The 12282-nt window shown below is 33.5% G+C and overlaps 1 protein-coding gene across 2 annotated transcripts in view; it reads left to right on the top strand.

The window, feature by feature from the left end:
• The window catches only part of LOC137922079 (protein ultraspiracle homolog), a 31775-nt gene that overhangs the window by 4899 nt on the left and 14594 nt on the right, over positions 1-12282 (top strand). Inside the window, exon 2 of one of the 2 annotated variants that reach the window (XM_068764933.1) lies at positions 4303-4552. The exons of the other annotated variant lie outside the window; for it this stretch is intronic. Coding sequence (XP_068621034.1) covers positions 4372-4552 — 181 coding nt within the window. The 5' untranslated portion in view covers positions 4303-4371. The remainder of the gene's footprint in view (positions 1-4302; positions 4553-12282) is intronic. 2 annotated transcript variants of the gene reach the window in all.

Here is a 12282-nt window from a genome sequence, read left to right on the forward strand (position 1 = left end):
GATTTACATGAAAACATAAAATTTAATCAGGAATTAGCAGTTCGCATTGGTAATATTTTTTTTTTGTAAATTGGATTTGTATTCAACTTCAACATCCCATTAACAGGTGTGATAGATTTTGCAAACGTAACTATCAACAATTGTTGTCAACGCGGCGTTCCCTAGTTGCGAGCATAGCACGTCACGCCCCGGGAAATGTTTCTCTTTGGCTTGGTCACGGCCAAGGTTTTTTGCCGACACACTGCGCTTGTTATGTAATCTCTGGTAAATAAAAAAACGCTCGATTTGATTGTGTACGCCTACTTTGCTCTATACAACACGTTTAGCTGGTTAATAACAGCTGCGGGAAGTTTAACAGTACTAATTGACGTGTTAAAATTGTAATTATGTATTTTAAACGAATATCTTTGCTGTGAACCATAGATATAAGTTTTATAATCGAATTAAGCTGTGTGTCTTGGCGTAAACATTCGTTTTTGACCGACAAGTGACAAAGAAAAGGAACTTATTGAATTAGAAAGATATATTCGCAGTAACAGTAATCATGAAAAATCTTTCTATTTAATTTTTTATGAATATAACAGGGTTTTGTTCAATCAAAGTCATATTAACTAATTTAACAACTCCTCAATTTCAAAGTCTATTATCTCAAAAATCAATTAAAATCCAATCAGTCTTTTGTAAATTAATTTTCGAAAGAGTCTTGCTTTTAATATGGTCGGCTGCGCATTATGTCGAGACGAATATTAATAACCTTATAAAAAATTGATCTTTGTGCATAAAATATCGATATAAAATTCCAATCAGGTAAATATCTGCATAAATTTAGCAAACTGTGAACTAATCTCGAAACGTACGTCGTGCATATTTTAATGTACTTATTGGATCTAGATTTAAGAGGGAGTGCAAACGTGACTACAGCGCGTCTTTGTCTTCGCAATGGAAGGAGCATTGTGTCGATTCGAGTTCCGGTTGCTCTCCCCTCCACGTGAGCGCATAGTGTCCAGCGAGAATCGCGCCGAGATCTCGTATTAACCGAATGCAAACAAAAACCACCTGTAGTCGTCAGAGAACCGCCAAGGTCGCAGGCCCCCGCGGCTTCTCTGCGTTCCGTTTACCTATATCTCGCGGCGAGTGCACGCGTCTCGCCGCCCCCGCGCCTTGACTCATCGCGCCCGCCGCCCGCCGGCCCGCGCTCCGGGTCAACTCTAGGACGCCGCTCTGACGGTGCTGCTTCGCTTCTGTACTTTGCGGTTCTGTGAAAGATTGCGCTATCGTGTGACGACACACTGAACCAGTTCAATGTTTTTTAAGTCTACTTATACAGACGTTCCACCACTTTAATTCCAATTTCAAATTAAAGCGTGGTAATAATAAAATACTCTTGGATTAAGTTAGAAGTCGATGCTGATAGCCCTTAACTCAAGACTCTGTCTGACAGCCTCGAGCTAATTAATAACACACGGTGCGGTGTAACAATCATATACCGCTTCGATAATATTTAGAATTCTTTACTAGTATTTTAAAATTGATTAGAAGTTGCTATTTATCGTCCAGTAGGTCAAATGGTTAATGTTTAATTTAATAGTATTAATATTTCTATTACTATTAAAGACAATAATGCTAACGAAATGAAAATGAAAGTGTGTAAAAGTGAGTCGGGCCTGCGCAAGCGTCGCCATTGTCAATGTTAATTGTAACTGGCGGGCGTGCGTGCGTCAAGGTCGGTGCGGATCGATAGCATTACAGAGAGGACGGAGTGGGGCGCGGCAGACTCGCTGCACGTATGCATGCATGCACTGTCTCGCGCTATACCGTCGAAAGTGAAGGAAAGTGAGAGTATTCTTAAAGTTCCCGCATATGTCTCTTTCTACTGCCCTCATTGCTCAAATTAAAAACTTATTTTTCGATTGCACTAGAGAACCGTTATTGGGTAATAAAATTTCAAAGCCATTATAATTTATCTGTATATTTGTTTCACGTCTCTCAATTGACCAGATTTAAAAGTCAAAATCATGTTCTTTCCTTTACTTCGTGAATTAAACCAGATATTGTATGATAAAAAAGGATCTTCATGTTTTATTACAGCATTGTAGTAAATTAGGTACCTTTTATATACGTTCCTTAGTGATAATGTGTTTTCTTTGTTCATAATAATACAATACGGGTAGGTAGTTAGTTGATCTGTGCCTGCTTAGTCATTGTTGGATTTCATACCTATTGTGTGGTCCATCAATTCCATTAAGATAAAAGCCTCAAACCTTTCGTCCATTTTACTCATTATGTTGACAAAATATTTTGTTCTCTACCTTTGAACTTACGTAACAACTAAGTGCTCATTTTTAAAATTCCTTATATATTTTTATAATATTAGTGAATGTTTTACAATACTAATAGTTACAAATGAACAAAATATTGATAATATAATCTATAGGTTACATCCGGATGTAGATAATTTTTACCCAGTGAAGATAGAATCGTGAAATGCAAGATAGCTAGATTATTATAAAAAAGCAAAATTATTAATAAATTCACATCCTTGTCGATGTGTCTGAGATGCCTGTTTCTTATAGACCGCTATCAAAATTCATCACAAGGCCACATAAAAAATTGTTTACCATATTTTCACATTGAATACGGAAAAGTATCATTGATATAATTGATTTTTCATTTCTCAACTTCTACTTTTTACACAGACAGTGAGGGTTCAGTTGCTTGTCACCATCGTGATGTTATATCTACATCGCATTTACGGCTTGCTCTTTTGTTGCCATCAGGCTTGTAACAGGAATTATTTTCCTGTCCATGTGACCGACCCATATTCATTTGAGTTTTATCACAAGGCCGATACCTGTGGCTTCGCTCTTGCTTCTGAACAACTTAGTGTTTCTATTCTATATTTACCGGCTTCCTTTCTTCTGCTTTTTTGAGTAAACCAAAGTAAACTTAGATTCAATGTGAATAAAGATCAAGCAACAGATAATAAATATGTTGAATAAATCCAGATAATATCCAAATATATCGATAAATTTTATTTAATGTATAGGAATAGTTCTAGAGAAAGTTTACGTAGCTATTTAGGTAATTTATAAGGTATATTTATATGCATAAAATATGATAAATATTATCAAAGTACGTATTTGTCAAAATAACATGCAACCATCCGTAGCTCGAATACTGCGCAGTTATTGCGCAATATTGCACTTGCCCTTTTTTAAGTATAGACTATAAAAGATAATTGAAACATACTTTTGTAAAATATTCTGTATGCGCTTACATAAGCCTTTATTTAAAACTCAAATAGAGTTTACTACTAATAACGCTTTTATTATTTTTTTTATTCTTGTAACGTCTTGCCATGGCCATCCGATCTATTAAATTTATTTTTCGATAGTCAACTAACTGTTTATTTTATTTGACCGGGTATTCTGTAAGAAACCGATGTTACTGTTAATAATAAATATTGTTTGTCTGTAAAAAATGTGTATTTTTGACATATTTCTTTAAAAAGTATCTTGAACAATTACGTGTTATAAAAAAAAAATCAGGAGCAGTTTTCTATTAATAATATGTGTAGCAACATAAAATTCATTACGTTTCGTTAACATTTTTAATCAAACAAAGTGATGTAGACCGTGTTAAGGTTGAATTGAGTTTAGTGACATAGCGAAAATTTAGAGGCTACAGCGGGGTAGAGTCTAGTGCGAGTGACGTAAAAGTTAATTACAGAATCGCTTCGCAGCCCCGGCCGTGGCGAACGCTTCACTTATTCACATCAATTCAATCCCGTCGTACACTATAAATGTTTAAAACATTACCTTCGTCGGTTTATTTAAATGTGATAGTAACAAAAAATTAAATCAATTATGGTCGCTTGTTTTCCGACATAAAATCCGATTTATTCACGTATGATTGTATACGGACCTTGAGCGCGACTGTTGAGACCTTCGTGGTGGTTACCGCGCGGAAGTTGACGGCTACGTTTTTTTGTCAATTTCAAGCTCGTCGAATTTTAGCGCGCATTAGTCACTGGACAACCTTCGTCGGAGCGCGGCGCATTGTTGACGCGCGGTACTGCGATATCGCCGCCTCGCTCGGCGGGTGCATTATCAGCCGCTATCACAATGTCATAGCCAAGTCTGCACTGCAAGGTGGCGATATCGGTCGAACCGGGTCGAAATGCAATCTCAGACATCGCCGTTAAAACCCTAGTGCGTCGCAATTCGCGAACAAAGTACGGGGCGCAAGTTGATCGTGACAGTTCGCGTCGAATCGTGTTTACTTCGAGTCTCGTGTTTGCAGTGGTGACGCGAGAGCGTAAATCCAGTTGTGCATCGGGTCGTAGTGATGTGAGGATGTTAGTGCGTGGCCATGTCAGTGGCGAAGAAAGACAAGCCGACGATGTCGGTGACGGCGCTGATCAACTGGGCGCGGCCGGCGCCTCCCGGCCCACAGGTGCCGCCGCCCGCCTCTCCGGCGCCCATCACCATGCTGCAGCCGCTTGCGACACCCTCCAACTTGCCCAGCGTTGATTGCTCTATCGACATGCAATGTAAATATCTATACTTTACATTACACACGTATTTGTAAACAATCAAAACTAAACACCCAATTTACCTAATACAGAACAGGTTTTTACAACCCATAATATTCAAAACATAAATAATATTACAAAGTTAAACCTTCTGAAATAATATTTTTAAATGTGTTTTCTATTCTTTTCTTCGTAATTCAATCGTATGTTATTTGAATTGTTTATCATCTACACAAATTTTCGGTTAAGGAATTATTACACTCGGTACAGCCAACTCTGAATATAATAATTTACAGTTTGCATAACATTGCGTATTAATTTACAGTTAATTAGTAGTTTAGTTGTTAGGTTAAATAAATTTCACGCGCTATTTCGTTTATTTTTAAACAATATCAGACGTTAGTTAGCCCTTCCCTATAAATTTTAATATAAATGTTGTGTGGTTACTTAACATACATTAATGCTGTGTTTTATATATATTTGTTTAAATCTCTGAATACAGTCACAGTTATACAATTGAACAGTTGATGATATGCAATAGCATAAACAAAGAATACTTTGTATAGCAAATAAATGATCGGAGCGATAAAAATTATTACAGAAATACTTTTTATCTCTAGTGGAGAACAATACGGAGAAATGAAAACTATTTATTGATATCGCTTCAAAGTGTGAACAGGGAATTCACTGTGAAATGAGCAGTGGTAGAGGACTGAGACTTGCGATCATAAGTCGCTGGTTTGATTCCCGGGATATAATCATAAATAATTCACACTTTGTGCATTAATAAAAGGATTGCCATCGACCACAAAACATGTTTTTAGATGATGGGATGCAGCGCCTTCTGCGGAACATAATACCACACTGTGATCCAACCCGCCTGCCAAGTGTGGCGATAATGATATATCCTCATTAATATCTTTTGGGAAAGCCTACGCATTGATTATGGAAGTCTTTAGGTTAAAACCACCATTCAAAGTTTGAATGTCTTTAGGTGTCTTTTGCAAAAAGAAAAAAAAAATTATGACGGCGTTTAGATTGTTTATGTTAATCAAGCAGGCATATTAACACTACTTCATTTTTCTATTAATGTAATTTATGTATATTTTTTATATACCTTAAGTCTGAGACATTCCTAATAATCCAAAAGAACAGAGTGATTGGTTATAGGTGTAAAAATTTTAATTTTCGTTATTTATATGAATGTGTTACGTTATTTATTAATTTTTCTTTTGAGATGTGACTGGCAACTTCTGGCAGTACAAAGTCTATACGGACAGATAATAAACAATAATCAATTTTATTATATGTCGTAATCTGAATATCATAAAAACGCTTTTTCTTACTGTTTTTGCAATACATTATTTATTATTTCTGAAACCGTTGATTTTGTATAGGGTGTACCGTTCGTACATTGAATGGCAGCAAATTAGCTGTACATTCAATTTGGCTTATAGCTTTTACACCTATAACCAATCTCTTTGCATGATAATCAACATACACCTTCTTATAGCTAGTGTTATCATTATTATAGTAAAGAATAATTATTTTTGAGAAAATTATAGTATTGTCTGTTAACACCTTAATTTAATTTTTGGTAATGGTACGTAGACATTTTTTCTTTATTAATGGTGTTTATGAAGCTAAAAAAGAGTAAACTTAATAAGCTTGTTATTCCATCATTAGCGTCTATTCACTTCGATAAATTTATGCAATTTACAGACTGTAAATATTTAATTCAGTATTAACTTTAATGTTTACTAAGACCGTTCATGACGACCATTTTTCAAGCAGTACTAAATGTTTTATATCTAAAGTGTTTAATTTAGAATTAAAAACATGTTTTTTAAGGATGGTGTCACTTAATAATTACATTAAGTGCTGTTACATAAAAAATGCCCATCATCTATTCTTTCACAAAGCTATTAATGAACTGGTAAAGAATACCATATATTTGGGTTAAATACTGAGTGTGGCAAATTTTTTAAAGTAATTAAGAAGGTTGGCTCATTATAGATTGAAAAAGTTTTAAAGAGGTGAATTTGAACACCTATTTTCAAACACTTGTTTAAAGTAATCATTTTGAAATATGTTACATGTCTACACGGACACGTAAACAATAATATTTTTTTATAATTTAGTAGCCTGTATTTTGAAAACGGTTTTTACGCATCGCGTTATTTATTATTTCTGAAATCATTGATTTTTAGATAAGGTATATCACATATTAATTGAAAGAAAATGAGATACATATACAACTTTGTAAAGAACTCAAGCCAGTAAGTAATCATCCTGTGTATACGATGATAGTATGGTAGAACGGACATGTGACGCATTTTATTTTCTAAAAATTATACCTTGGTGGTTGAGCAGTGGGAGCATTGAGAATTACGATCGTAGGTCGCGAGTTCTATTATCGAGATTCAATATTATATAATTTACACTTCACATCTATTTTGCATATTACCTCTGCACACAAATAAGTTTTCAGAGGATCGGCAATGGTGTCCTCTGCGTACTCCACAGCGATCGCCAACCCGTCAGCCAAGCGTGGCGATTATGGTATACCCCCCACAGATAATTTTGGAGGAGACCTATGCCTTTCAGTGGATACCTATGAACTGAGATAATAAATGACCTGGTTGTGGTTAATATGCTATAACAAAAAAAGTTTTTATCTCCAAGAAATGTTAAGCTTGTGAAAAGCACGTCACTAGTTTTAGACCAACTATTTTCACTTAGCATTTCATAAATGATCCTAAATGGCTACCCACCTCCACAACGCTGACAGCATCGACATCTAACATAACCTAGAGAAGTATAAAATTTTCTGATGGCTTTCGATAAGGCTTTAATTAATCTACTACAGTTCGAAAATACCTCTAAATTTTTATTCAAACATAATAAAATGAAAATATCACACTAAGGAAGCAGTCATGTATCTCCACTTATGGTTTGCGGGATTCATGGTCGATGTTTATTATAGTATTTATGTTATTGTAATACTATATATATAAAAATATATGTTTTAATCGTTTTTATTTTACATAAGCTGCAAATAAATCATCTGTGTATGGCGTTATAATGCCTACCTTATGATACTACCACTTATAAACAATTTAAATTACACTTTGTAACGTTGGCTTTATGGTCGACACAAGCCATGTAATGAGATTCTTTTGACACGTTTCTTTAATGCGTGACTGGTTTGCCAATCTTTGTGTTTATTCATGTGTTATTATCATTTCTTGAATTATTCACGCTAGACATATTTTGATGTATTTGATACAGCCCGAAACCATCAAAACTTATAAGTACTAATACGTAAAGCAGAACTTGTTTTAAATCATTTTATTTGTAAATTGTCTTTTATGCTTTGAGAAGATTATAATGACGCGAGACTCCGGCGCTATAAATAAACGAAATATTCTAAAAGAAAAATTATTCAGTTCATTGGCAACTACGTAATAATTAACCCTTTCATGCTGAAAGCTTTTCGAACTTTGAAGAATTAATATGAAATATAATACTTCACAAGAGACTTTCAAAAGAAATTATTCTTCAACAAACTGAAAATATCTCGAATTCAAGTTTCTTATAAAAATCGATTTACTGGAGGACGGTTTGCTTAAGAGCAAGTCCAGTGATCGGGTGAAGATTCAGGTTTAAATTTTTCTTTCCAATTATCATTATTTCAGACGTTAAACACCCACCGTGTGGGTGAACTAGACACAGGCGTCACCCAATTAACACAGGTCACGTGATTGTCTACCATTTTCTATATTATTTAAAAAACAGATAACGTTAAAAAAAATTCAATCAATTAATATTCAAAGAATTCAAATTTATTGTTATTTATTCTACCATGAAAACAATTCAAAACAAAAGCTTAATAATGTTCTGGTTCCAGACAGAAGAATTGATTTTTTTTTAGACAATCTCAATAACACCGTATTTCTAGGGTTTCGCCTTTATTTATTTAGGCGTGAAAAGAACTTTGAACAACAAATTGTTTACATAACAACGGCCTCAATATAAAACACTTACGGCTACCTTATTACTAATTGAGAATTTTTCAAACAGCGAGATATATAAGATTATTTTTGTTCGTGTATTGTTTTGTTTTGTTTTGTACGTGGTCGGTTTTATTTTACCTTCAATAGAAAAACATACATCTATCAGTGAAACCTATACAGAAAAGCTGCCAAATATTACATAGAAAGTTTTTTTACTGATCACCCTGACATTTATTTCGTTATTGCATCATACGCGAACATTCGAAAACCTTAATCAGCTTCTTATTTCTTAATTGTCAACCTTCACCTGGTAATTCAATTGAACTGTTAACTTAGTTGTGGTGATATTCGACGTGAAATTGCTGCCCGTGAGTACGTTTTATGTTGGCAGCCTCTAATTTACGTCGCGAGCTGCTTTGTTGACGGGCGTGGAAAGAAAGTATAATTGCGCTATCGGCAGCCCGCAACGAGATATCTAAACCGAAATTGCTCTCCTACAATTATGTCTGTCGGCTCGCCCGGCTTATCCGCTGCAGCCGTCGCGCCGAGACAACTTGATTATACATAAATATGTCAATATGATTTTGCGGTATTCAATTTGCTTTCATTGTCATACGTTTTACTTTCGACCAAAATCTTGATGATATTTAACGTAATTAGTATATTTTATAAATAACTTTCTGCCTCGACTTTTAACTGTGTGGCTATTAACATGTTGCGTTCCAAAAGAAAAAAAATATTGATATAACATATTTCAGAGTAATCCCATTATACAGGCCGATTGGAAATGGGTGAAAAATTAAAATATTCCTTGCTGCATACATCCATCCTTTTAAAGCTTTTACCAATGATCAATTACCCTGTATAAAATGATCATTGTAATTAATTTGTTAATGTTTATTTCTATATCCATACCCAAAAAATGTACTTTGATGTAGGTTTAAAATCTGCGTTGCGTTCGATATTAAATTTACCCAACAACGAATTACAAGCGTAGAAAATATCTATAGATATGAACAGATTGTGCACGAACGTCTCGGGTTTCAGGTTTTGACCCGTCTCGAGGACGTCCTGCGCAGAACGTTGAAAATTCCGATTTCTCAACCATGCATAAAACATTTTGTGAATACGCGAGCCAACAACATATATTCTTTTGTGGCGACTTCCGATGGAAACCTTTCGACCGCTCCCTCCCGATTACATTTTAATGCATAAACACTGCATTTTCCTTGAAAGTTGAATTTTATTTTTACCTCAATCATTCCCCATGTTCTTTTACAATACATTGAATTAAGCTTCAAGCGACACTTAAACCTTTGAATTGATCGTACATGTAGTCAACGAAAATTTATCCTTTTAAAATTATTTCAAGGATTCTAATAATTATTGTTGCTCATTTTTATGTTAATTTAAGTAAATCAAGAGGAATTCATTTGAAAAAGGAATAACGTCATTCTTATCACTCATATCAACATTTTTGTACCGGTTGTCTTTGACGTGGACTTTGTGTGCAGATTGCGTCGAAGTCATTTCAGTGTTTATCAGTAAACCAAACCATGTTGTTTTTATTTTATTACATTAAATTCATACAACTTCAAAAAAAATTCAGACTTCATTCTGTTATATAACGTTAGAGCGAATCGTCGCTATTTATTGCACAAACTATGAACATCAACAATATTTTTATGATATGTTAATTTCCCGATAAGCTTATGTAAATGTGTATTGTATTCAATGTCATATTATTTATTTTCACAAGTATCATTCAGAGAATATCATCTCCAGCGCGTCTGCGTGATTGATTAATCTTTATGACGGGGCAGCATCGATCGGAGCGTTAATGTCATGCCACGAAACATATTTCTTAATATATTTTTCATCAAAAATATGAGAAATGAGTTTTTTCTTTTTTTTACGCTATTTGTGGTAGTTATTTGCTACAGACATATAAAACATTACGTAAGTTAATGAAAGCTCGTTAATAAATAATATATCGTTTATGTTCTTCAAAATATTGTTTAGCTTTCATATTAAGTTTCCTTTAGCTCGCGGAGTGTAAACAAGTTAGTTGGTTCGTTTCGCTTTCATCATTAGGTGTAGGCGTCTGTTTCACTTGATATACTTTATTTGGAATCGACTTCATTTACTTAGTCTTTGATTTCGCTTTCGTAATTCTTTGAGAATATTTAGTTATTTTTAAAGCCAGGTTTAAATGTTTTTCACGTTAAATATGATTTACTTTTTTAATACTTAGCGGACCAATAGACGAGACCGTATCTACTTTTATTAACATTTATTGTCGGTGGAGCTATAGAATATAATTTATTTCGCCATTAGTGTCCGAACCTGCTCCGCCAGCCATTTTGTTTTTATTATATTACGGATATTGTAAATTGTTCGCAATACTAAATCTATATTGTACCTTTAAAATTTAATTCAATTTAATTGGAAATTTTTATTAACTAGGTTTAAATTTATATATCCTATTTACGCTTTATAACAAAATTATAACATTATTTGCTTGCAGAATATAATTTTTTCATGAAGAAAAGTTTTTACAAGCAAAATCTTAATTTACCTCATGTTATGAGTTCGTAGTTGGATAAAACATAAATTTAGTTTTGAATTTGCGATTCAAGCCAAGATCGTAGATAATAAATGTTAATTGAATCATACAGACTTTTATAATTTATGAAATGCGCTACTAATTATTTCCTAATTAAAATTAATGAGATAAATGATAATTCGTATACCATAATATGCATAGTGATTTGTTATAGGTAAAAGCTTTAAAAGTTTGAATGTATATTAAACTTATTTGCTATGGTACACCCTATCTTAAACTCAGTGGTTTCAGATATGATAAATTACGAAATTATTATATGGGAAACGTTTTCAAAATTCGTATTACTATTACCAATTAATTGTTGTTTACTATCTGATCCTGCAACTTCTGTTTTACCAGTAATTATTATCCTGACGCATTCCAAAAAAAAATTAATTAATGTGACATTATTTTACATTATACAGAGTGATAATTTTGTAAAGGGTGATTGCATATAGTTATATATTCACTACTTTAAAGCTCTTATAATTAATTAATCACCCTGTATATACGACTATAATAAAGTCGGTTTCAAAAGTGAATTTATCTTGCTATTGAAAGTTTCGTAAAAGAATGGTTGATGTTTACTGTAGTGTCGCGACAGCCCTCAAACTAATGGACCGGTCATGTCGGTACGCTATGAAGGGCGGACATCTTTTTTTTTATTTTTTACGCTTTTGACGTGTTGTGTTTTTTGGTTTCCAAACTTTTGGTCGATAAACATATGTCGGTTTCTGCCTATGTATACAACAAGTACGCTTTTAAAACCTTTTTCTACAATATGCATTTAGTACGTATGTATAGTATGTGTGTGTACGAAACGTTTACCTTTAAGTATTATTCGATTATTAATCTATTTTATGTCATACATCTATATTGTTATATAACCGCAAGTGACTACTCCATATGACTCAATACAGAAATTTTCCAGGAATTTTTTGAGTGTGCAAGTTTACTGTATGTCCATTTTTCATTTTAAGTTACAAATTGGATTATATAACGTGATCCTCGATTTTAAACATGCAGCCTTGGTTGTTTAACTTTCTTAGTTTCATACTTTACTATAAAATATCCTGAAAAAAATTTAATATTTAATTTATGAAAATAAAGCCTTGAAAAAAAGTTAC

The sequence above is a fragment of the Battus philenor genome, unplaced genomic scaffold (assembly GCF_028537555.1).
Source record: "Battus philenor isolate CCGP_79_NKW_IND1 unplaced genomic scaffold, ilBatPhil1.0.hap1 SCAF_2, whole genome shotgun sequence".
NCBI classification, from domain to species: domain Eukaryota; kingdom Metazoa; phylum Arthropoda; class Insecta; order Lepidoptera; family Papilionidae; genus Battus; species Battus philenor.